At 41.2% G+C, this 27572-nt stretch overlaps 1 protein-coding gene across 1 annotated transcript in view; it reads left to right on the forward strand.

Moving 5' to 3' along the window:
* Window positions 1–24403, forward strand: part of FMN2 (formin 2) — a 336742-nt gene extending 312339 nt beyond the window's left edge. The window contains exons 17-18 of the mRNA XM_036829555.1: window positions 22823–22904; window positions 24209–24403. Coding sequence (XP_036685450.1) covers window positions 22823–22904; window positions 24209–24235 — 109 coding nt within the window. The 3' untranslated portion in view covers window positions 24236–24403. The remainder of the gene's footprint in view (window positions 1–22822; window positions 22905–24208) is intronic.
* Window positions 24404–27572: the final 3169 nt, after the last annotated feature.

Raw genomic sequence — 27572 nt, forward strand, 5'->3', positions numbered from 1 at the left:
ATCAAGAAACAGAGGGAGAGGACTCAAATCAATAAAATTAGAAATGAAAAAGGAGAAGTTACAAGAGACACCGCAGAAATACAAAGCATCCTAAGAGACTACTACAAGCAACTCTATGCCAATAAAATGGACAACCTGGAAGACATGGACAGATTCTTAGAAAGGGATAACCTTCCAAGACTGAACCAGGAAGAAATAGAAAATATGAACAGACCAATCACAAGTAATGCAATTGAAACTGTGATTAAAAATCTTCCAGAAAACAAAAGTCCAGGACCAGATGGCTTCACAGGTGAATTCTATCAAACATTTAGAGAAGAACTAACAACCATCCTTCTCAAACTCTTCCAAAAAATTGCAGAGGAAGGAGCACTCCCAAACTCATTCTATGAGGCCACCATCAGCCTGATACCAAAACCAGACAAAGATACTACAAAAAAAGAAAATTACTGACCAATTGCACTGATGAATATGGATGCAAAAATCCTCAACAAAATACTAGCAAACAGAATCCAACAACACATTAAAAGGATCATTCACCATAATCAAGTGGGATTTATTGCAGGGATGCAAGGATTCTTCAATATATGCAAATCAATCAATGTGATACACCATATTAACAAATTGAAGGAAAAAAAATATGATCATCTCAATAGATGCAGATAAAGCTTTTGACAAACTTCAACACCGATTTATGATAAAAACTCTCCAGAAATTGGACATAGAGGGAACCTACCTCAACATAATAAAGGCCATATACGAGAAACAAACAGCAAACATCATTCTCAATGGTGAAAATCTGAAAGCATTTCCTCTAAGATCAGGAACAAGAGAAGGATGTCCACTCTCACCACTATTATTCAACATAATTTTGGAAGGCTCAGCCACAGCAGTCAGAGAATAAAAAGAAATAAAAGGAATACAAAGTGGAAAAGAAGAAATAAAAGTGTCACTGTTTGCAGATGACATGATACTATACATAGAGAATCCTAAAAATGCCACCAGAAAACTACTAGAGCTAATCAATGAATTTGGTAAAGTTGCAGGATACAAAATTAATGCACAGAAGTCTCTTGCATTCCTATACACTAATGATGCAAAATCTGAAAGAAAAATTAAGGAAACACTCCCATTTACCATTGCAACAAAAAGAATAAAATACCTAAGAATAAACCTACCTAGGGAGACAAAAGACCTGTATGCAGAAAACTATAAGACACTGATGAAAGAAATTAAAGATGATATCAATAGATGGAGAGATATACCATGTGCTTGGATTGGAAGAATCAATATTGTGAAAATGACTATACTACCCAAAGCAATCTACAGATTCAGTGCAATCCCTATCAAATTACCAATGGCATTTTTTACAGAACTATAACAAAAAGTCTTAAAATTTGTATGGAGACACAAAAGACCCCAAATAGCCAAAGCAGTCTTGAGGGAAAAAAACGAAGCTGGAGGAATCAGACTACCTGATTTTAGACTATACTGCAAAGCTACAGTAATCAAGACAATATGGTACTGGCAAAAAAACAGAAACATAGATCAATGGAACAAGATAGAAAGCCCAGAGATAAACCCACACACCTATGGTCAACTAATCTATAACAAAGGAGGGAAGGATATGCAATGGAGAAAAGACTGTCTCTTCAATAAGTGGTGCTGGGAAAACTGGACAGCTACATGTAAAAGAATGAAATTGGAACACTCCCTAACACCATACACAAAAATGAACTCAAAATGTGTTAGAGACCTAAAAGTAAGACTGGACACTGTAAAACTCTTAGAGGAAAACATAGGAAGCACACTGTCTGACATAAATCACAGCAAGATCTTTTTTGATACACCTCCTAGAGTAATGGAAATAAAAACAAAAATAAACAATTGGGACCTAATGAAACTTAAAAGCTTTTGCACAGCAAAGGAAACCTTAAACAAGACGAAAATACAACACTCAGAATGGGAGAAAATATTTGCAAACGAATCAACAGACAAAGGATTAATCGCCAAAATATATAAACAGCTCTTGCAGCTCGATTTTAAAAAAACAAACAACCCAATCCAAAAATGGGCAGAAGACCTAAATAGACATTTCTCCAATGAAGACATACAGATGGCCAAGAAGCACATGAAGAGATGCTCAACATCACTAATTATTAGAGAAATGCAAGTCAAAACTACGAGGTATCACCTCACACCAGTTAGAATGGGCATTATCAGAAAATCTACAGACAATAAATGCTGGAGAGGGTGTGGAGAAAAGTGAACCCTCCTGCACTGTTGGTGAGAATGTAAATTGATACAGCCACTATGGAGAACAGTATGGAGGTTCCTTAAAAAACTAAAAATAGAATTACCATATGATCTAGCAATCCCACTACTGGGCATATACCCAGAGAAAACCATAATTCAAGAAGACACATGCACCCCAATGTTCATTGCAGCACTATTTACAATAGCCAGGTCATGGAAGCAACCTAAATGACCATCGACAGACAAATGGATAAAGAAGATGTGGTAAATATATACAAATGGAATATTACTCAGCCATAAAAAGGAACGTAATTGGGTCATTTGTTGAGACGTGGATGGATCTAGAGACTGTCATACAGAGTGAAGTAAGGCCCAAAGAGAAAAACAAATATCGTATATTAACGCATTTATGTGGAACCTAGAAAAACGGTACAGATGAACCGGTTTGCAGGGCAGAAGTTGAGACACAGATGTAGAGAACAAATGTATGGACACCAAGGGGGGAAAGCTGCAGGGGGGTGGTGGTGGTGGTGTGATGAATTGGGCCATTGGGATTGACATGTATACACTGATGTGTATAAAATAGATGACTAAAAATATATATGTAAATAACACATCTGTAAATACAAGGCATTATTGTGACTCAGTTGCTTTCTTCGTTGGTAAAATGTCTTGATTCTGAGTCTACGGATGAACTTTTGTTTGACAGTGTTCATGTGACCTATCCCTTCTTATTTACATTATGCTCTACTCCTGTTTTGATGTTTTAGACAGCTGACCCATTGGTTTTGTCGTGAGTCAGAAAAAATATTTCTTCATATACTTGCAACTAGGCTTGTACATTTGTTAATAAGAAATTCTTCTTCAAAGAAATCTGGACTAGTTATTACTGAGCAACACAAAACATATGAAAAATAACTTGAAAAATGTCAGCTCGACTCTGTCCAGAATATGGGGACAAAGTGACGTGAACGGTGCCCAGCCTCTCCCCAAGGCCTCACAGAGCGCAGTGTCCATGCGTGAGGTCCCAGGTGACCCGTGTCTTATCTACAGGAAGCAGTCAGCATCATTGAACCACTTGGGGGCCCAGAGAAGGTCAGACGACTTAGCACAGGGTACTAGGCACACTTGTACTTTTCCACCGTGATGGAGGGACTGTGGTCCTGGGGGAGACAGTTTCACTGCCCGCTTTTGCTCTGTTGTAGCCAGACTCAGTTTTCAGGCAGAGTCCAGCTTGTGATGTGTGGTCATCCTCTCGTTCCATGTTAAGTGTCCAGGCACAGGAGACCCTCGGTCATTTGATGAAGGCCCCATCTCCCTGGAGCTGACAGCCTAGCCTTGGTGAGGTGTCACAGGCGGGGGAAGAAGAGGGGGCATCAGTGCCTCCAGAATTATTCTTTTGACACAGATCTGAGTTGAGTAGGAGCTTCCCAGGTGGTCCTGGGAGGTGAGGACGTCCTAAACTAGGAAATTGGGCTCTGGCAGCTGGGCCTCAAGCCCCATCGTGTGCAGTGCAGCCTATCACCCTTTCACTTGTAGTCAGCTTAAGACTTTTTTTAAAAATATGTATTTATTTATTTGGTTGTGCCAGATCTTAGTTGCAGCATGTGGGATCTTGTTCCCTGACCAAGGATGGAATCCAGACCCCCTGCATTAGCAGCACAGAGTCTTAACCACTGGACCACCAGGGGAGTCCCAGCTTAAGACATTTTGATTTCGTAAATCAGTGGTGACATTAGTAAGAGTTGTGTTTAAAGTGCTGTCTAACTTAATTTGCTGGTTCACTTTATTCTGAGGCAGGTGGTCTTTGAGGAACCAGGAGAAAGGGCAGCTACTCCTCCAGCTGCACGAGCATGTGGTAGTCAGGTCTGGTCTCTGCCCAGCTGGTCTGTGGTTGGAGGGAAAGCGTCTGAGGGTCTGGCCTTAGGAGGGTACACGTTAGACCAGAGGCACCTCATACACTGAGCTGTGTGTTGAGGTTGAAGTATGATGTCATCAGAGTAGAAGGAAGCAACCACTTTCAAAGCAACTGAAAATAAACCTGAGCTAAGGAAAGAGGCTTATTATTCTGTAGTCATGTGTTTGTTGGACACATGAGTGGAACTGCCTCTTGGACCTCTGCTCAGCACTGTCACATTGGAGCAGTACGTGAAGTTGGCCAACCACTTACCCCTTTAATTCAGGCATCAGTTTCTACAGGAACGACGCATAAAGAAACCCTCTTCCTAGTTCTGACCCCTGTAGTGGAAGCCTTGGCAGGAAATTGACAAACAAGACAGGACAGTGCAAATGGTGCCTGAGAATATGTAGGGAATGTGACCTATGCTCATTAAAGGAGTAATTAATATGCATTAAGACGTAGTAGGAAATTAAATTCATGAATTTATTAATTCAACAATTATTTATGCCTTACTCTGTGCTCGGCAAATTCCCTGGCCTTGTGGATCTTACCCTCTAGTGAGAGACGCAGACAATAGAAAAGTAAACACGCACATTTTAAAATTATAGGTTGAAATTAGCACTATGAGGAAAGTAAACAGTGAACCATTTTTGCACAATAAGAAGCAGAAGAGTTTCATTTAGAAAGTTTGGTCGGAGGAGGCCTTTCTGAAGAGGCAACATTTACGTTGACACCTAAAGAATTTGAGGCTGGTGTAGTGGTACGGTGGTGAGCCTGGCAGGTAGAGGTGTGGGAAAGTCACAGCAGCCTGGCAGAAAAGACTGACTGCCCTCCAGGTCATGAGGTGAATCTGAGAAAACAGGCAGGGCCTGACCATTCCGACCCTTGCAGTCATGGTAAGAGGCTGACTTTTATCGTGGGTGCAGTAGAAGGCCATCACAGGGCTTTTGAAAGAGGACAACCTGATATGATTCATGCAGAGAAGAGATGGTTGGCTCAATGGGTAGGAAATTGGACGGTGGTATTGAGAAGCAGGTTAGGAGTTACTGAGGTAACTCCTCAGTAACCTGAGGTGGCCCAGGTGAAAGATGTGATATTCTGGACTAGGAGAGGCAGCAGAGGAGACAGGAAGAGGGTGCTGGGACCCTACACACGCATGTTATCACGGGTTCCTGGCTGGGACAGCTCTGGAGGTCAGAAAAGTCTAGTCTCAGCTCCATGACTGATGAGCTTATGTTAACCAGACCTTAGAGATCAGACCTTTCTTCTCCTAAAATGATTTACAAGGTCTGACACCCTGGGTATCAGGAAATTTACTTTCTAAAACAGTTCTCCAAAAATGAGGTAAAATCCTAAGGTGAAGGTTAGATGGAAAAAATCTATGCATTTACTTCATCTTTCCATGTTCCAAGAGATCTTTTTAAATTTCGGAAAATCCTGTCTCAAAGCCTCATGTTCAAAAATGGAAGAAAATCACCCTTAAAGGTTGTGGTTCGAACTCCCAACAGACAGCTGGGGCCAAGAGTCAAGAAAATAGCTTGTCCACAGACTTTTTCGCTTTAAAAGGATTTAAACATTGTTGTACCTTCTGCTGAGCTTGCAGAGGCTTGTAAATGTATCTGAGCAATTATTAATTTCCCTTCAGCATTTGCTAAAAATATTTTTTGGTGTCTTAGCAAAGTTTGTCATAAAACTGTCTTGGCTAAAAATATGCTTCATGGAGTAAAGATATTTAAGATTACCTGTTAAAAATAACATCATGCAGCTTATATGAGCTGCAACTAGCTCCTAGAACAAGCTATATCTGTACCAGCAAGCCGTTATTTGGGGGTCATTTTAAATTTCTTTAGGAGCCTCTCAAACAATGTGATGGTTATAACCTGCCGGAGGAGGGGGCCAGACCTGTTAGATTTGTCCAACGCCGAATTCTTAGGTTTGTGTGGACTTCTGCCGGAGCCTGGATTTTTTAGGTAGTGACAAGTGCCCCCGCAGCCACCCCCCTGTGACGTCTTCCTGGCTGACTCGGAGCCCCCGGTAGAGGAGCCCACTGGCCGGACACCCTTCCTCCTGTCCGCCTCGGGACTCCTCCCTCAGACACGGGGGGCGCGGGTAGCGCAGAGAAATAGAAGGTGTTCCTTCTACATTTAAAAATTTGGGATCGTGGGGTCAGTAATGAGTACTCAAAGCTAGTCGTGAGAGGTGGGGGTGGGCAAGATCGTCCCCAAGATGTAGGTGTTGGTCTCTACAGCAGGTTTGCAGCTGATGGCAACATTAGACCCAGACATTGCAGCATCATTTTATTGGACGAAGAGCAGTCAACTCACTGGTTTTGCCTACTAAAATCTGGTTAACATTTAAGAAGCAACTGTGATAAGGCGTGAAACTCAATTTTGAGTGTACGGGACGTTCACGTGCTGGGGGTACTGTGAGCAGTGAAGCCACTTTGGAAAACAGGCCTTTCCTCAAAGGGGGCAGACTAGGGACTTCCCTGGCGGTCCAGTGGTTAGGACTCCGCGCTTCCACTGCATGGGGCACGGGGTCCATCCTTGGTCGGGGAGCTAAGATCCCACAAGCCGCAGGGAAAATAAAAAAAAAAAAAAAGTGAGGCTAGAGCTGCCATGGGGCCCGCAGCTCCCACCACGGTCTGCGGAAGAGGCCTGTGGACATGCAGCAGTGTCACTCATGGCACCTGAACAACTCGGAGGTCTGTCCACTGACGAGTGCATAAATAAAGCACGGCATATCCTTACAGTGGAATAGCGTTACATGATAAAAAGAAATGAAGCACTGATACAGGCTGTAACATGGGTGCTAAGTGAAAGAAGATGGTCACAGAAGAAGACTATGTGGTGTGTTTTGATTTATATGAAACACCCAGAATTAGCAAGTATATAGGATCTGGAAGTAGATTAGCCCTTGTCGGGGGCTGGGGGCAGAGAGGAATGGAAAGTGACTGCTGATGAGATTTCTTTGTGGGGTGGAATGTTCTAAAACTAGATGGCTGCATAGCCCTGTGGTTTAGGGTTTGGTTTTGTTTTGTTTTGTTTTTTCCATTTTTTGTTTGTTTGTTTTCTGGCTGCACCATGCGTCTTGTGGGATCTTACTTCCCCGACCCCTCCCTGGCCCTCAGCAGTGAAAGTGAGGAGTCCTAACCAGGAGACCACCAGGAAGTTCCCTGTTCAGCCCTGTGAATTGTCCACTTTAAATGGGTGAATTTAATAGTACACTAATGATATCTCAATAAAGCTTTTTTTTTTTTTTGAAGAAAGGAAATAGAATTCTCACATTAACCACTAAGCCTAAAAGTGGACCAGGATTGAACGTCCCACCCTCAGCTGTCTGTTCAGGTTGGTCACAGTTTTGAAATCGTACATCGGTTACTTTTCTTCCTGCCTGGTCCACTCCTGGCCATTTCCCCTGTGCCCAGGGGACGTACTCAAGGAAAGCAAATCTTTTAACTACTAACATGAATAAATGAGCTAAATCAAAATTTCAGAGACAAATCTGCTGGCAAAAATTGTAAAAAATCATAGTTAATTCCAAGATCAAAAAGATCTCCATCTATTTAAATACTTAGTGATTTATAATAGCTTGACTCTGTAGTGATGAAATGACTAGTGCTTTCCCTATGTAAACTTCAGAGTCAGGAAACCTTAATTCATGTTAAAAATACACATACATACAGTACGTGTGTCTATTCTGAAATTACTCATCTATTCTAAATAAACTTTTTTCAAATCTAATCTCCATGGGGGGAGTCCAATCTGGGAGTCCAGATTGTCCAAGTTTTTGTAAACTGTATTTCTAATGGAGAAGAGATAAATACTTAGGGGGAAAAAAGTGGATATAATAATGGTGAAAATAAATAAAAAGGGGAAGAAGTTTGTCTGCGTTTGCTATGGGGTAAAGCCCCATCTCTCACTTGTGTTTCATGAGGTCTCCACCCTCTCACCAGAATGTTTCCCTACTCCTGCCCGCCGGCCCTTACCTGGCGTCTGAGTTCTCACTCGGGACCCTCCCCACGGGCCTCTGACCAGGTCACTGCTTCTGCTTGTCATAAAGAGTTAGGCTTAGAAACGTGAACCATGGGCAGCTGCTAGGTCAGGAGAGGAATTTTGAGTCCATGTGAAGAAAGCAGACATTTTTTGGGGCAGGGACAGACTGTTTATACGGTGCTTCCTAGCTAGTGGGCCCTCAGTGAGGACTGGCCATGCTGGTGCTGCAGAACTGACCATGGAAGTACAGCGTGGTCTGGACATGGGCATTTCTAGTCAATTCAGGTGTCCACCGTTGAACAGCTATCATAGCAAATAAGTTTCCCCCACCCTGGGTTCCTTGGTTTATGTGGAAAGCTCTTGTTTATGATTTGTTCCTCCTTAGAAGGACCTTTAGGTCATTGTCACCGTGGTCATCATCATCATTTAAGTTATTATACATGCATGATATTTCTTATATGCATATTATAATTTCATATCAAACTCAAATTCTAATGCTCTTGGAGTTTTAGGAGCTATGATTTGCAATTTTTAAGAGTGATAATATTGCAGAACCAAAAAAATGAAAATCATATCATACCTAATATGGTTCCTAAAACGATGTAAGTCTTCTTTTTTCAATTTAGGCTTTCCAATGATAATATGATATTATTAGCTTATGGATACACCAGAGGTTTGTCAGCTTGCTCTTTTTTTTTTAACTGAAGTACAGTTGATTTACAATGTTGTGTTAATTTCTGCTGTATAGCAAGTGATTCAGTTTTACATATATACATTTTTTTGATATTCTTTTACATTATGGTTTATCACAGGATATTGAATATAGTTCCCTGTGCTATACAGTAGGCCATTGTTGATTATCCATTCTCTATATAATAGTTTTCATCTGCTAATCCCAGCTTCCCAGTCCTTCCCTCCCCTACCCACCCCCTTGGCAACCAGAAGTCTGTCCTCTATGTCTGTGAGTCTGTTTCTGTTTCATAAAAAAGTTCATTTGTCATATGTGAGATTCCACATGTAAGTGATATCATATGGTATTTGTCTTTCTGACTTATTTCACTTAGTATGATAATCTCTAGGTCCATCCTTGTTGCTGCAAATGGCATTATTTCATTCTTTTTTATGGCTGAGTAATATTCCATTGTATATATATACCACATCTTTATCTATTCATCTGTTGATGGACATTTAGGTTGTTTCCATGTCTTGGCTATTGTAAATAGTGCTGCTATGAACATAAGGGTGCATGCATCTTTTTGAATTATAGTTTTGTCCAGATATATGCCCAGGAGTAGGATTGCTGGATCATATAGTAACTCTATTTTTAATTTTTTGAGGACCCTCCATACTGTTTTACATAGTGGCTGCACCAACTTATGCTTGCTCTTTTTGAATGTTGTCTTATATGAAGCCCAGGAGCATTTTATTTTACTTTATTTCATTCCATTTTGATTTATTTTGCTTTTGTTTCCTGAGTAAGATTGGTAATAAAACACTTAAGATCCCTGATACCTTGAATGTCTTTCTAAGTTTGAAAACTTTAATCAGCTTCATCTGTCATTTTATCTTGTTGAGGGATGTTGACATTCTCTGGATAATCCTTCAGCTTTCTCCCCATTGTCCCCCACAGCCCTGGCCATACTCCACCCCAAGCTGATTACAAAGGTCGCCCCTTCCTTTAGGAACAGCGGTTATGCTGTCACCTGTGTGTCACACTCTGTTCTAGATAAAGTGTTCCTGCTCTCACGTCCACGATCTCATTGATCTCTCTGGAGAAAGGCTGATATGTCTCCTTATAAACCCCTCCCTTGAATGATTTAAAGCTTGATGCTGAGCTGTACAGAGTCCTGTTTGGGTAGCCGTGCCTCAGAGAGGATGTGGCCACTCTGCATTTACTAAAAGGGCATGTGGTCCTCCCAGCGTGAGCTGCACCTGCCTTGTGCTGTCCAGAGTTCTCTGAAGGTGCCCTGTGCCACTGCTCAGTCAGGAGGGAGGCCCGCTCTGTCCTCTGGGGGCTTTGGGCAGAGGGAAAAGAGGGCTGGAGGAGGTGCTAGTGGTGCATGTAAGCCTGCCGGGCAGTGCTCTCTGAGAAGCGACTGATAAGCCGGGACTTGAAGGAAGTGATGGAAGAAACCAGGGGATTTCGAGACGGAACATTCCAGACAGAGCGGCAAGTGCACAGCCCTGGGGAGAGGCTGCAATGGCTGGAACAGAGTGAGCAGGAGGAGAAAGGTAGAAGACGGCTGGGCTGTAGAGAGGGGTGCTGGGGCAGATTGTGGAGCCTGGTGGACCAGGTCAGTGAGACTTCCAGAAGGAGGCCACAAAGCAGAGCTGCTGGTGCTTGCGGGAGCGGGAGGAGAATAGACCTTTGGATTTGGGAACTGGGGGGAAACGGCGACATCACAAGAGCAGGCGCCATCAGGTGGTCCGTGACAGACGCCTGGTTAGATGGGCACAGAGGACGTGGAGAAGGGGATGATGGGCAGCTCTCTGGAGGGACCAGTACATGTAAAGGGTGGCAGAGAAGGAAGGTCTCGCTGGAGGGGGCGGGGGATGAGAGGTATTTTTTATTTGATGGGGGGATGAACAGCATATTTTTAGCCTGATAAGAATCATCCAGTAGAGGAAAAAATTACGTGTTTTTGTTCTCCCTTAATATGTGTGTTTCCTTGATGCATTCCTGTGTTGTATCGCCCACATCTCTCTCTGGCAAGATTCTAAACCATTATGATATTAATAGCTCTGTTGTACTCTTTTTTGAGTTTTACAGGGAAGAAACGTGATACACCCACTATAAACTAATCCCTATGTCTAATAGCCCTTGAGTTCCTGCCCCATCAAAAAAAGGTTTTTCTAAAAGAATAGGATCCAGGTTATTCACCCACATCCTCCTTGGTATTGAATTGTCAAAACAAAAACCATAGTGTGAGTACCAGTAGAACTTAAATTTGTATCTCACTAGCTATAATCAGACACTTTTCTGAACCATATGCAAAAGAAAAAAAAAGGAATTGCTGAAATTAAGAAAATATCTTAACACAGGTGGAAATAGTAAAAAGGATGTTTGCACAAAAAATGTCAAATGTAGTAAACAACACTGGTCTCCTGTAATAAAAGAGGTACTTTGCTGTCAAATGTGATTTTATAATAGTTTTGGCCATCATGTATGACAGAAGTTCATTTTATTTACTATCATAAATTTGTGAGACCAGGAACTGTCATTTTAACCATTTTATTGAGGAAATGTAAAACATCCTCAATACCTACAGAAAGAACATTGTCATTGTTACGGGACTTAGATGAAGGGCACATCAGCTGAGCTACTTCTGTAAATTCCATGTAAATCTGGGTCTAATATAGAATTAAAATAGTATCTACTACAAGAGCCATGAGAAAAAGAAACCTTTTTTTTAAATGAGAGATTTTAAATTAACAGTGAAAACTATGTTATCAGAGCTTTAAAATCCTAACATGTTTATGAATACAAATATTACTATTTTCAGTAACTGTTAAAAGCTTATCATCTAAGCATTTTTAAACGTTCTAAATGGCACCTTCCAGATTTCTCAACTTTTTCTGATACCACGGTAAATTCCTTGTGGAAGAACATGAGAAAATGATACTCTGGTTTGGCAGAATATAATTCATGGTCTTTATTTACACAGTGGAGTGTGAACATTACTGTCTAATCATCTAGTCCCTAAGGTAAATGCATCTCCCGTCTTCAGCAGCACAGAGTGTCGGCATTTCCGACATTTGTCAAAGACTCTAACCACCTACTGACTGCTGTTCAGTTGAGACCATTGGGATCTGAGATAGTGGGGGAAATGTGCTCACTGTCCTTCTGGGTTTCTCAGAGTTGTAGCCCTCTATCAGGTTAGATCACCAAAAAGCAAGGGCACAACACACTCCAAGTGTGTGCCGACTCCCCTTTCTTCAGAAACGCCTTCATTGAGTTAAAGCTTAAAATTTAGTTGCGGTTTATATTGAGGATTTGTGTTTAAAAAGAGAAAATCCACTGGAAAAGTTTCTCTGTCTTCTGTATTTTTAGATTTTTACTGACTACAGTTCACATCCCTTATGTAGAGGGCCACCGTCAAGAATTCCTCCTAGAAATTAGAATCAAGAAAATGTGGTGGTAGTTTTTACTCCGGATGATCTTGCATGCTTTCCTTTTTCAAAGACGAACACTACAGCTCACTGTGTTTCCATTAATACTTTTCCTTGAATAGGGTTCAGAATTTGTCCAGTTAGAGTGCTTCTCCCCAGGAGCTAGTAAAACACATGCACCCACTTTCCTAAATAGTTTCTCTTTCAAAAACCATTTTAACCTGTCACGTTTTATATGTTCAGAGTTTTAGAAAATTCAGTCTTTTAAAATTAAATGCTGCTAAATAAACAGTAAAAATAAAAATAATAAATATAAATTAATATAATGTATGTAAATATATAAATACATGATAAGTGTAAATACATAAATGTAAATAACTGTGTACATATAAATAACTAGAGGAAGATTTTGGTGGCCGTGTTTTTCGTCATCCCGTGCCTTTGCCTTGTGAGGAGGCCACACAGAGCGATGCCTATTACAGCTAGAGCTGAGCAGGTGTTGTCTGTGTCTGTCTGGATCTGCCACGTTGGTTTCTGACCCTGAGCGAGTAATGTGACCATTTTAAGTTTCAGTTTCTTCACTGTAAAAGTTGGGTAACAGCAGTACCCACCTCACGGGGTTATTCTGAGATGTGTGTGTGTGATTTTTTGTTTTGTTTGCCTTGAAGTGAGAGCCCAGCCAGAGAACCCAGCCGTGTCCTCCAGACCCATCTTTCCTCACCTACAGCCTTTCCAAACCCAGGGGGAAACATTTCTTCCTATGGTAGCTCATCCATGAGTTACAATGTCCTACATTTGTAGAACATTAGACAGTTATCAAAGAGATGCCGACTGTAAGGAATTCATTTGACTGCTTGAATGTGTTTTCTTATGAATGAATAATTCCTCTCTTTTGACCCACCTCTACTCCGAGGCGTGGTCCAGGGGCGGGGGTCCCCAGGCTGGTCCCCGGGCTGGGGTCCCAAGGCCAGTCTCTGGGTCACCGTCCCCTGGCGAGGTTCCCCAGGCCGGTCCCTGAGGCGTGGTCCCCAGGTGGGGGTCCCCAGGCCGGTCCCCGGGCGGGGGTCGTGTAAAGCGTGGCCGCCTTGAGTCGCTGCAGCTGTGCGCTCGCTGGTTCTAACTGCGCCATCAGCCCTGGAGGCGCAGAGGCGGTTTTCTCTGAAAGAGTCAGAGAGTATCAGCGATGAAGTTCAGAAATTAGACTCAAATTCAGAAATACGTGCCTGACGAAACTTCAGTTCTTTTCCCTTGCGGTGATAAGGAGCGTTGTGGTTGATTGTTTCCACTGTATTTTCAGGGGGTTTGGGGGGTTGGTGGTGAGCATCGCGGTCATAAAGGAGGGCAGGCGGAGACGGAGTCGAGTCCACAGGGCGTCTACACCTGCTTCCGTCTCTACTGGAGCCGCAAGCCAGCTCCCACCCAGCCTCCGTCCAGAGCCCCCTCCCCTCTCTTTTGGATTAGAATGGTTTCCCTGGGCTTAGTAGGCAGCCGTGGGGACTCCGCTGAGCTGGGCGGGGGAGTGGTCTGCTCTCAGGGGGTGGGTGGAGACCCATCTCCTCGAGGGAACCCCACGCCCCTGCCCCGGGAGGCAGTGAACCCGGCTGCCCAACGCCCACTTAGACCAGATTGTTACTGCTCAGTGGCAGGAGTGGCTCCCTTCTCATTCCATTGAATGACAATAGCGTATCTGTTTTCTTAATGAGGGTGAGGCTGCCGGGTGTTTGCTCTACAAAGTAGATAAAGATTACTCGGCCTGCAGGCCACAGGGACGTGTGGTTTCTCTTCTCTGTGTCTGTGTCACTGTAGCACCTCACGAACTGTCTTTACACTGAATCACATTTAACTTTTTGTATGTTTGCCTTACAATAAATGGGTATGGGGCTTGGGAAGGAAAGTGCAGAGAAATATACATTTTTATTAGGAGAGAAATCAGAAACCACTCTCTGTTTAGAATAACCTTTAGTATAAATGTATCCAATTGTATTAAGGACAAAATTATTATTGGAATTTAAACTAGTTTCTTTTTTTTAATTGAAGTATAGTTGACTTACATTATATTAGTTTCAGGTGTACAACATAGTGATTCAGTATTTTTATAGATTATGCTGTTTCAAGAAATTCTATGATTAAAAAATATTTTTCATTCTGTCACCTACCTTTGTCTTCTCTGTGATATAAACCTTAAAAATATTCTCAGTCTCCTGGACTCAAATTTTCTATGCTTAATAACTTCTAAGCTTAATATCTTAAAGCCAAATGAAGCTGTTACAACTGAAAATTTTTGCATGTAGGGAATAAAAATCTATATAGATGTATTGAAATTTATTTAGCTTCTTTTTAGATTACATTTACAACTTTATTTTTTAGAAGATAAATTTAGTGTAAGAGTTTTCTTGAAATTTTAAGCTTTAACACATAGAGATGTTATGTTTTCCTCCAGTCATTTTTGCCCAGACAACAGTTTCAACGGAGGACTCATCTCATAGTCACATTGCTCACAAAATGCTCACTCCTTATCCTGTATTCTCTGTAGCATCACAAAATCTGTCGTTACCGACTAATGGTGTCACACTTCTCTACCTTGATAAGCTTGAATTTCAGGTTTCACATTCGTTCCAGCCTTACTTGACATCTTCCCAAACAAGCTGCTGAATGGGCAGGTCGGGTGGTGCGGTATCTTAGGATCTTCTCACCAGGGACGCTGAGCGCTGAACGCTGTCCTGTCCTGCCTGACTGTGAGTCAGACCCCTGGCCGCCCTAACCTTCCAGACCCAGCTGTGGGAGGTGGAGGGTGGTGTGTGGGGGAGAAGCCGTGGCAGCTGACAGGACTGCCTCCAGGCCCAGGAGCTGTATCTGTGTAGCTGGGACTGAACTCAGAGCATTATTGCTCTAATTTGAGGCTCATTTAAATGAGCTTAGTTGTCTGGTTTTCCCCTCTAGAGAAGACAGGAATTTTTTAAAGAAGAGAGAGGCTCTACGTAAGGCAGATATGCTGGCACCGCGAGGAGTGATCACAACGTACCATCTTAGGAACAGACAGGGGATTTAAAACTGGCTGTGAGGTCAAGTCCAACAGAGCACAGTGTGGTGTCAGAGTGGGTGAGCTGCTGTCTACGCCTTCGGGGCCTTGAGGGAGGCCTGAGTCCGCACATCACAAAAGTGATGAAGGTGGTATCAAGTAAAGGTTAAATATTTCCATTTATTTAAGAAAGAGAAAAGTTTCATTTTTTCAAAAAGTCTATTCAAAATTTGTTATACAAAGATTGGTCCTCGTAGGGAGTGAGTTTCCACTTACTGGGAATCACCCATTCATTTATCTAACTCTTTCTGACCCATTGCCAGGACAAAAGTTAAGAACAAAAAATATTTTCTCAAATTGGTCACCTACTCTGTTTGCCAAACCTGATTCCATCTGTTTTTTGGTTTTTTCCCATGATTAAATTCTCCATTAAAAGATCAAGGAGTGCCTCATATTCTTTTATTACTTTTGGTCCTTCATTTGAGGGATAAGTGCATACTTTTGAAAAGTATTCAGCACATTGTTGTGTCTGAAGTTTTATGGATAATAAAAGATACTACACCAAAATTTAACATAAACATCAAATTTCATGGCCATGATATACTGTTTGTATCCTTCTGTTCTGTCTACCTTTCCTGTTTCCTAGTCTCTGCTTCCTGTGTTGTTGTTTTTCCAAAACCACTAAAAGTGATGAGAGAAGAGTTTTCCTTATCACATCATTTGTTTTTGTTCATATTTTCTTTGTTGTCTAGATTTCTGGTTAGAAGTTGCAGTTGTTAGAATTAGCCTACCAAAGATGTCATCTGAAAAAACTTTACTTCCCTTTTTAGTTATCTAATAAGGTAAAATCTTTTTTTTTTTTTAGTTTATTTTATTGAAGTATAGTTGACTTACAATGTTAATTTCTGCTGTACAGCAAAGTGATTCAGTTATACATGCATATATATTTTTATATTCTTTTCCATTATAGTTTACCATAGGATATTGAATATTGTTCCCTGTACTATACAGTGGGACCTTGTTGTTTACCCATCCTATATATAATAGTTTGCATCTGCTAATCCCAAACTCCTAAGCCATCCCTCCCTCAGCCCCCTCCCACCTGGCAACCACAAGTCTGTTCTCTATGTCTGTGAGTCTGTTTCTGTTTTGTAGATAAGTTCATTTGTGTCATATGTTAGATTCCACATATAAGTGATATCATATGGTATTTGTCTTTCTCGTTCTGACTTTGCTTAGTATGATAATCTCTAGGTCCATCCATGTTGCTGCAAATGGCATTATTTCATTCTTTTTATGCTGAGTAATAAATACTCCATTGCATATATATATAAAACATCTTTATCCATTCATCTGTTGATAGACGTTTAGGTTGTTTCCATGTCTTGGCTATTGTGAATAGTGCTGCTATCAACATAGGGGTGTATATATCTTTTTGAATTATAGTTTTGTATGGATACATGCCCATGAGTGGGATTGCTGGATCATACAGTAACTCTATTTTTAGTTTTTTGAGGAACCTCCAGACTGTTTCCCATAGTGGCTGCCCCAATTTACATTCCCACCAGGAGTGGGAGGGTTCCCTTTTCTCCGCACCTTCACCAGCATTTGTTATTTGTAGACTTTTTGATGATGGCCATTCTGAATGATATGAGGTGGTACCTCATTGTAGTTTTGATTTGCATTTCTCTAATAATTAGCAATGTTGATCATCTTTTCATGTGCCTATTGGCCATCTGTATGTCTTCTTTGAAGAAATGTCTTGATCTTCTGCCCAGTTTTCAGTTGGGTTGTTTGGTTTTTTATTACTGAGTTGTGTGAGCTGTTTGTATATTGGAAATTAAGCCCTTGTCAGTTGCATCATTTGCAAATATTTTCTCCCAGCCAGTAGGTTGTCTTTTCATTTTGTTTATGGTTTCCTTTGCAGTACAAAAGTTTGTAAGTTTGATCAGGTCCCATTATTTTTGCTTTTATTTCTGTTGCCTTGGGAGACTGACTAATAGAGTAAAACCTTGATTAACGAACGCCCTGGCAGTCCCTTTTGTGTGAATGCAGCCACATTAAAAAGAAATCATCTTCGTGAATCATGCACAAGAGCTATGAATCCATACGCCAACCACAGACCCCTCCTAACTGGAGGTTAAACTCAAGTGCAGGCCAACGACTGTCCCCTTCAGCCAAGCCCTGACTTCCTCCTTCCTCATGTGACTGCTTTCTCTTTATAAACGAAGTACTATCCTTCTTTTCACTCCCCTCCTCCTTTCCAAATAAGACTTGTAGGTCATTTTTGTTATTTGAAAAATTATCACCACTGTGCCTTTTCACTTAATATCTAGTTATGAAATGAACATCTTTTTCCTACTCAGTTTAGGAAATTTTAGCGCTCATTGAATGAGGGGCGAGGCAGGAGGGAAGAGGGTTACTCAAGAGGACTGCACTTGGAGCCGAGAACTCCTCCTGGCCCCCAGAGGGAGGCCCAAGTAGGAGGGCACTGGGGGGCCCTCTCCCTTCCGGCTTCCCTCATTATTTTTCCTCTTATTTCTGCCAACTCTGGCGGCAAGCTCACCTCCAGGGACACGTTCTTTTTTCCTGCCCAAAGTGTGGGGAAAATGTCTTGTTGTCAGAGTTTTGTTGAAATAAAATTGGCCTTTGGAAGAAGCAGCATTTGCTAGGAGACTTAGGATGGCTGGGCCCCAAGGGGACTGCAGGGAGCCCATTCCTGCGGTTTGGGGTCGTGACCCGGGGGTTCACGGCGTTGCCTCGAGGGGGCGGGAGCACCGGGGTCCCGGGGCGCGGCGTGGGGAACCACCGCCTCGGTTCCGGGACGCAGCTTCTCCCGGTGTAGCCCACGGGCGCCCACATCAGATCAGACTCTCCCAGTGCTGCCTCCGAGCGCGTCCTGGCGGGGGAGGGGGGGCGGCTACGGTGGGGGAACAGAGACACCTGACCCAGAACAGGCACGCGGGGGCCCGGGAGCTGCGTTTTATCTGATTCTCCGTGATTTCTCTGCTCCTGACTTTGAGCGACCGCTCGGGAGCCATGTGCGGGAGACATGTGCGCGGCCGGGGTCTGGGGACGCAGGGACCACTCGCCCCGGTTGGACAGGGAAGCAGCGGGGCGGGGGAGCTCTGGCCTCGGTGGCGGGTCCCAGGCAGCAGGGTCCCCGCGGCACCCCCAGGTTACTCTGTACAAGCCCTCTCCCCTCACCCTCAGCCCCATTTCCCCTTCCAAGAAAAGTATGGAAAATTAAGATTTCTCTTTGAAACGAAGCTCAGCTGTCGACCTGCCTCCGAAAGATTTCAGGAACCCCACCCGCCAACCCCAGGGTCCCCTCGGGGCACAGACCCCGAACCCGGCGCTGGGCTCCGAGCGCCCCAGCCTCAGTGGGCACGGGCCTCTCCCCTGCCAGACGCCGGGCTTAAGTGTCCTTAGCCCGGTGCCCAAGCACTGCGAGGGCTCCCTGACCACTCTCTCTAGCTCTCCTTGTGTCTGCTGTGGGAATGGTTGGACTTGTTTTTGTGTAAAATTTAGTATGTTTGTATTAGACTCAGCTTCCTGTGATACTTAGAAAAAACTGTTTTAAGAACAAAATAAGTAAGATAGTGAGAAAATTAAGATGCTTTGGTGATTTATAAACTTGTGAAGTAGATTTTTTTTTTTTTTTTGGCTGCATTGGGTCTTCGTTGCTGTGCATGGGCTTTCTCTAGTTTCGGCGAGCGGGGCTACTCTTCGTTGCGGTGAGCAGGCTTCTCACTGTGGTGGCTTCTCTTGTTGCGGAGCACGGGCTCTAGGCATGCGGGCTTCAGTAGTTGAGGCACAGGGGCTCTGTAGTTGTAGCTTCTAGGCTCTAGAGCGCAGGCTCAGTAGTTGTGGCGCATGGGCTTAGTTGCTCCACGGCATGTGGGATCTTCCCGGACCAGGGCTCGAACCTGTGTCCCCTGCGTTGGCAGGCGGATTCTTAACTACTGTGCCACCAGGGAAGCCCCATAGATTTTTTAAAATGTCACAAAACGCTTTAAAGAGCTCCAAGTAAATTTAAAAGGGGATCTACTGTATTTTTTCTAACTGCTAAAAAAAAAAAAAAGTTTTCCTTAATTTCTTGTCCAAATATTTCAACTTATATTAACTGGTAGTTATTTCAGACGAAGATGGGAACTCTGCAATCCTTAGTTTGTTATAATGTGTCTGTATTCAAATGTTTGGAGAAAAGGTTAAAGGCAAATTTATGGCTTGGGAAGAAAGTAGTAGAAGTGGTAACAATGGATTGTCTTCTAAACTGTCATCATTTTCTGGAATTACTGACATTAGCAACCCAGCAGGCATTTTACGTCCCAAAGGAGTTACTTTGATCTGCCACGCTTTACTGTGAGCTGCAACAGTAACCTCATAGCTGCTGTACTCCATGATTTGTTTCCTTCTGTTGTTTAAAAACAGGGGTTCTTTCAACTGCATATGAGATGAATTCTATCATTAGAACTTTTACTATCAGGCTCAAGAAATATATTTAAAACTCATTTCTTCCAGGAAACAGTTTTCAAGATCTAAGTCTTATTAAGATAAGTCACGGGGCTTCCCTGGTGGCGCAGTTGTTGAGAATCCGCCTCCCAATGCAGGGGACATGAGTTCGAGCCCTGGTCTGGGAGGATCCCCCATGCCACGGAGCAACTAGGCCCGTGAGTCACAACTACTGAGCCTGCGCGTCTGGAGCCTGTGCTCCGCAACAAGACAGGCCGCGACAGTGAAGAGGCCCGCGCACTGCGATGAGGAGTGGCCCCCGCTCGCTGCAACTAGAGAAAGCCCTCGCACAGAAACGAAGGCCCAACACAGCCAAAAATAAAATATATAAATAAATAAATTACACTTAAAAAAAAAAAAAAGATAAGTCACAGCCTTTTCAGTTTCTCCAGAAATACTCTATTTTTAATTCCCAAGGAAAACCACAGTAATAAAAACAAATTAACCTAATAGGTTATTTTCTTTCTTATGGCATCTATTTTTTTTTTTTTTTTTTTTTAATGTCTGAAACATTTATATTAACATATTTCCATACATATTTCCATACAAATACAAATATAAGATTTTTAGAAATTTCATGTAATGTCTGAAACATTTATATTAACATATTTCCATACAAATAACCCAATGAAAGTTTAGTAGTAGTTGTTTTGTTTGTTTTTTTATACTGCAGGTTCTTATTAGGCATCAGTTTTATACACATCAGTGTATACATGTCAATCCCAATTGCCCAATTCAGCACACCATCATCCCCACCTCACCGCAGCTTTCCCCCCTTGGTGTCCATATGACCATTCTCTACATTTGTGTCTCAACTTCTGCCCTGCAAACTGGCTCATCTGTACCATTTTTCTAGGTTCCGCATACATGCATTAATATACGATATTTGTTTTTCTCTTTCTGACTTACTTCACTCTGTATGACAGTCTCTAGATCCATCCATGTCTCAACAAATGACTCAATTTCTTTCCTTTTTATGGCTGAGTAATATTCCATTGTATATATGTACCACAACTTCTTTATCAATTCGTCTGTTGATGGGCATTTAGGTTGCTTCCATGACCTGGCTATTGTAAATAGTGCTGCAATGAACATTCGGGTGCATGTGTCTTTTTGAATTACGGTTTTCTCTGGGTATATGCCCAGTAGTGGGATTGCTGGGTCATATGGTAATTCTATTTTTAGTTTTTTAAGGAACCTCCATATTGTTCTCCATAGTGGCTGTATCAATTTACATTCCCACCAACAGTGCAAGAGGGTTCCCTTTTCTCCACACCCTCTCCAGCATTTGTTGTTTGTAGATTTTCTGATGATGCCCATTCTAACAGGAGTGAGGTGATACCTCATTGTAGTTTTGATTTGCATTTCTCTAATAATTAGTGATGTTGAGCATCTTTTCATGTGCTTCGTGGCCATCTGTATGTCTTCTTTGGAGAAATGTCTATTTAGTTCTTCTGCCCATTTTTGGATTGGGGTGTTTGTTTCTTTGATATTGAGCTGAATGAGCTGTTTATATATTTTGGAGATTAATCCTTTGTCCGTTGATTCATTTGCAAATATTTTCTCCCATTCTGAGGGTTGTCTTTTCGTCTTGTTTATGGTTTCCTTTGCTGTGCAAAAGCTTTGAAGTTTCATTAGGTCCCATTTGTTTATTTTTGTTTTTATTTCCATTACTCTAGGAGGTGGATCAAAAAGATCTTGCTGTGATTTATGTCAAAGAGTGTTCTTCCTATGTTTTCCTCTAAGAGTTTTATAGTGTCCAGTCTTATATTTAGGTCTCTAATCCATTTTGAGTTTATTTTTGTGTATGGTGTTAGGGAGTATTCTAATTTCATTCTTTTACATGTAGCTGTCCAGTTTTCCCAGCACCACTTATTGAAGAGACTGTCTCTTCTCCATTGTATATCTTTGCCTCCTTTGTCATAGATTAGTTGACCATAGGTGCGTGGGTTAATCTCTGGGCTTTCTATCTTGTTCCATTGATCTATGTTTCTGTTTTTGTATGGCATCTATTTTTATTAATAGAATTCCAGTTTACAGATTTCTTACTATTTGTTTAGTTAAAGCAGTCATTCGTAACGTTTTACAGTATTTTATAAAGAACTTTCTTTTATATATAAATGTGTCTGTTTATAAAGTCATGGACTGATTTTTTTTTTTTTTAACGTCCTTATAGGAGTATAATTGCGTTACTATAAAGAACTTTTAAAGTAAAACTTTTTGGACCTTTGCAGCAGCTCTGTGTGATCTTCTTAGTGATGCTGTTCTGCATTATCGAGCCCTTGTCCTTCCTGAGGGACACAGAGGGCAGAGCGAGCAGACGTTACCCAGCATCAGACAGCAGAGCCAGACTTGCTGCACAATCTCCCTCCCCATGCCGTCCTCTTTTAACTGTTCCTCTGGTAAACTCAACACTGTTTTCCCTTGGAGCGTGTGTTTAAAAAGAAATCCTAGACGCGTTCAAACATTACTGCTCACTCTCTATTTTCTGCTTTCGAATGACTCATTCCCATGCTTGATGAAGCTCAATTTTTAAAAAGCCGCCCCAAGTATTCATTGCACAGACTTCCATGCCTGGGGAAACGCAATGTGGAAACTGAACCCGAGACCGTTTTAAATAAACATATGAGTTTTTATATGGTACTGCTTATTTAGTTATTTAATGCTTCTGATTTATGTAATAGTGCCAGTCCCATTTATGTAATGGAGCCAAGCTCAGCACCCGCACCTGAAAATGAAGGATATTTCTTTACTTTCCTCCTGAATGTAAGACTCCGTTAGTATAGGATAAAGTGTAGCCTAAAAATATAAATGTGCTGTATTCTATTCCATTCCACATCCTTTGAGTCCAAGTTAAGAACCACTAGGTGAATTCGCCTCTAGCTCTAACATTCTGTTTTTAAATCAAATAGTGGGTGACATTGTGGTATGTGGTATTATTTTTCTCTAATAAATCACCTGCTATAGGTGGATTGTAGTGAGCTTTCTAAATCTTTGTTTAAATTGTGTGTTTTCTCCCCCACCCAGAGTAAAAGAAGCTGAAGAGGTGTGTAGGCAGAAAAAGGGAAAATCACTTTATAAAATAAAACCAAGACATGACTCTGGAATTGTAAGTATTTATTCTGTTTTCTTAACTTGTGATTTTCTTTGGCTTTTAGGCACTCCTTTTTCAATATATACAAATTCATCTAATAATATTTTAATTATTTTCCTCTTAAGTTTGAACAAATAATGAGCCTCTGACTTAAAGAATCTCCTTTTCCTTCTGCCTTTAATCAGGCCCCAAAGGCTAAAAGACTCTCAGCGTTCAGCGTTCAAAGACTAACAATTAAGATAAATCCACTGAGGGGGTGCACGTATGTGTGTGGGGTTGCTGGCAGAGTTGGGGACCATCGTTCACTTTCCTCATCACACACGGGTCACAGCACAGCTGTTGTAATTGGATGAGCACCCTTGGGATCTAACACATGAAATGCCAGGTGCAGTGTTGTCCTTTGCCGGGACCAGGGCTCAGGCTCTGCGGAGTCGGCTGCCCAGCGGCTGTCAGCCCACAGCCCGAGTGTAACAAGCCAAGGTGTTCCCTCTTTGTCCGCTCTCCCCTTCAAAATAAAATGCCAAGTTGTGCCCCCAGAGAGGAAAGGGTGGTGGAAATGACGAGTTTTCCCTTGTGATACTGTCAATGTTTTGTTGAGTGTTCGAGGGGTTGTCATTTGACCCCACAGAGTAAGTAAATGATGATGTTTTAGGCCTTAAAATAGGAGCAGTTTGAATTGAGTTAGTCTAATATAGTCTAAATGGAAGATATTCAAATAACCCAAATTGGAATATGATTAAACAGCTTTATTTAGAAAAAGTTAGAAATTATATCTTCATTTAAAAGATATTTTCCTTTCAGTTTCTCTGTATAAAAATCTTATGTAACAACAAGTATTATATTATGGTTTGGTTTATGTTCTGTCTTTTTGATGAAAGTACAAACTTGAAGTACGTGTATAGAATGAGCAGGAAGAGTTATTTATTAACCACAATTACGGTATTATAAGGATAGAAGAGAATTAAATCACATTAACCATGAGATGAAGCCTCGATTCAATTTTCACATTTATGTATTTGCACACATAAATATGAGAAAATGAGAAAGGTGAGCTGGTATTCTTTCATGTCAATTAGAAGCTAAATTTTCAAAACTTTTTTTTTCTCAAAAACATTCAGTGATTTGTCTTAGTGAAAATTCTAAAAGATAAAACAGATTCTACTTCTATTTTTTTTCCTTTACGACCTTGTGGATCTTTAACCTTTTTTCAAAGAATTTGATCCAAATGAAAAGACCTTGTTTGCGCTATTCTAAATGCCATACATTTTTTAAAGTTCTTCCTTCTAACTATAACTCTTCCCTGGTGCATTTATTTTCAGAAAGCGAAAATAAGCATGAAAACCTGAACAACGAAAAGCAGAACGAAAATGAGTCCCTGCAGCCACTTCCACAGAATTCAGCCGATCTGAGGGCAGGAAGGAAACTCATCATTTTGATCACTTTTCTTCTTGGCCTCTTGCATAATCTCTGTGTTTTCCAGACAGTTCACTGATTGTTGAATTCTACTGTATATTTAAAAAAAAAAAAAAAAAAGCAAAAGCAGTAGGCCAGTGGAGAATGTGACACCTTTTCTTTTTGTAAAAGTTTATGGTATTTTACCGATAGACCAAAACAGCATGTGTAAGAGGCAGTATCTGCATTAATTCTGAACATGCTAAACAGTAACCTCCAATTTACTGATGTGCAAATAGCCCTGTCACAGTGAAATACGTTCCTTTCTACTGACGACCAGTACTCCACGTCACTGCATTTAGAGTTATGGTTAAAATGTTATTTCTAGTGAATTGTTTGTATCAGTTTCACGTCTACATATAAATTTTCTATTTTGAAATCAAAGTACCATTTATATATGTCATAGTCAAGGCTTTCCCAGCTCTTGGGTTGGTCTCTGTAACTATATATTTGTGAAAGAAGATTATCATTTTTTTTTACTCATCAGATAATGAATAGAAAACAATATAGCAAAAGGAAAACCCTTCCTATAAATCATTTAAAATAGGCAGGAATCAGAAATGAGGGTGTTTACCAACTATGTCCTTTGGGACCTTACATAAAGCCAATCTGCAGCAAAGGTCAATTAAACCAAAGTTGTGCCTCTCTGTACTCTTACAATTGCCCTTCACAAAGAAAATGATGCAATACTTTTAAGGAATTTAAATAAATGATGCTCATAAAATTGCCAAACATGACTAACTGTTGGCAAAAAAAGAATAACTTTTAGATGGATTGGCATCTACCTAGAACTTGTTAATTAAACCCAGCTGCCTGAGTATTGTGACCTGATTGGGGTTGTCTTTATGTGTTATGGCAGTTGATTAAAAACTATGAAATGAGTATGCAAGGATTTATGATCTAAAGGAGCCTAGGAAAAGATTTTATTTTAGTTTGAGAGGAAAAAAGTAAATCTTCCACTCTCTCTGAAAGTATTTTAAAGTCAGCTCCTGATGTGTTGTGATGGTTTTGTCTAACATTAATAGATATTTTAAAAAATTCTTTTAATGATATGTTTTGGGGTACAGCTGTGAATAAAGGGGAGAATGTGTTGCTAATGCAAACCAATTGTGGAATCAACTTAAAAAGAAACTCTGAATCATAACTATGTTTGTATTTATGTAGAGTACGGTCCTTAGCTTTCAGTCTGTAGTCGACATGCACAGACACAGTAGTGGCTCTCGGGTTGCTGTTCTGCTGTTCTCCTGTCTCCTTCGGCCCCTCCATGTGTACATGACTTTCTTCAATGATATAATAGGGCATTTAACAGAGATCGCTATGTGCAATACTGTATTTAGTGTTTCTATTTTAATTTTTCTAGGATGTTAATTTATATGAAAATAAAATGAATAATAAAAGAGTTCTGTGCCTATTGTGTATGTATCACCTAAAGATACTTGCAAAATACTTACCATGGGGGCAGAATTAAGTTAGATCGTCTATGTCTGAAGATCTTTTTTTATTATTATTAATTTTTAAAAAATAAATCTATTTTATTTATTTTTATTTTTGGCTGCGTTGGGTCTTCGTTGCTACGCACGGGCTTTCTCTAGTTGCAGCGAGCGGGGTTACTCTTCGTTGCAGTGCGCAGGCTTCTCATTGTGGTGGCTTCTCTTGTTGCAGAGCACGGGCTCTAGGCACATGGGCTTCAGTAGTTGTGGCACATGGCTCAGTAGTTGTGGCTTGCAGGCTCTAGAGCACAGACTCAGTAGTTGTGGCACACAGGCTTAGTTGCTCCATGGCATGTGGGATATTTCCAGGCCAGGGCTCATGTTCCCTGCATTGGCAGGCACATTCTTAACCACTATGCCACCAGGGAAGCCCCCTGTTATTAATTTTTATTGGAGTATGGTTGCTTTATAATGTTGTGTTAGCCTCCACTGCACAAAAACAAATGAATCAGCCATACACATAAAGATATCCCCTTCCTTTTGGACTTCCCTCCCATTTAAGTTACCACAGTGCATTAGGTAGAGTTCCCTGTGCTATACAGTATGTTCCCATCAGTTCTCTGTTTTATACATACTATCAATAATGTATATGTGTCAATCCCAGTCTCCCAACTCTTCCCACCCCACCCCTTTCCCCCTTGGTATCCATGAATTTGTTCTCTACATCTGTGTCTCTATTTCTGCTTTGCAAATAAAATCATCTATACCATTTTTCTAGATTCCACATATATGTGTTATTATACGATATTAGCTTTTCTCTTTCTGACATACTTCACTCTGTATGACACTCTCTAGGTCTATCCACGTCTCTGCAAATGACCCAACTTCATTCCTTTTTATGGCTGAGTAATATTCCATTGTATGTATGTACTACATACATCTTCTTTATTCATTACTCTGTTGAAGGACATTTAGGTTGCTTCCATGACCTGGCTATTGTAAATAGTGCTGCTATGAACATTGGGGTGCATGTGTTTTTTTGAATTATGGTTTTCTCTGGATATATGCCCAACAGTGGGATTGTTGGGTCATATGGTAGTTCTATTTTTAGTTTTTTAAGCAACCTCCATACTGTTCTCCATAGTGGCTGTATCAATTTACATTCTCACCAACAGTGCAGGAGGGTTCACTTTTCTCCACACCCTCTCCAGCATTTACTGTCTGTAGATTTTCTGATAATGCCCATTCTAACTGGTGTGAGGTGATACCTCATTGTAGTTTTGATTTGCATTTCTCTAATGATTAGTGGTGTTGAGCATCTTTTCATGTGTTTGTTGGCCATCTGTATGTCTTCTTTGGAGAAATGTCTACTTAGGTCTTGAAGATCTTTTTTGTTGTTGTTCTTTGTTTTTTGTTGTTGTTGTTGTTTTTATATACATCTTTATTGGCATATAATTGCTTTATAATATTGTGTTAGTTTCTGCTATATAACAAAGTGAATCAGCTATAGGTATGCATATATCCCCATATCCCTTTCCTCTTGAGCCTCCCTCCCACCCTCCCTATCCCACCCCTCTAGGTCATCACAAAGCACCCAGGTGATCTCCCTGTGTTAAGCAGCACTTCCCACTAGCTATCTATTTTACATTTGGTAATATGTATATGTCAGTGCTACTCTCTCACTTCATCCCAGCCTCCCCTTTCCGGCCTGCGTCCTCAAGTCCATTCTCAACATCTGCATCTTTATTCTTCCCCTACCACTAGGTTAATCAGTACCAATTTTCTAGATTCCATATATATG

The sequence above is a fragment of the Balaenoptera musculus genome, chromosome 16 (genome assembly GCF_009873245.2).
Source record: "Balaenoptera musculus isolate JJ_BM4_2016_0621 chromosome 16, mBalMus1.pri.v3, whole genome shotgun sequence".
Taxonomy (NCBI): Eukaryota; Metazoa; Chordata; class Mammalia; order Artiodactyla; family Balaenopteridae; genus Balaenoptera; species Balaenoptera musculus.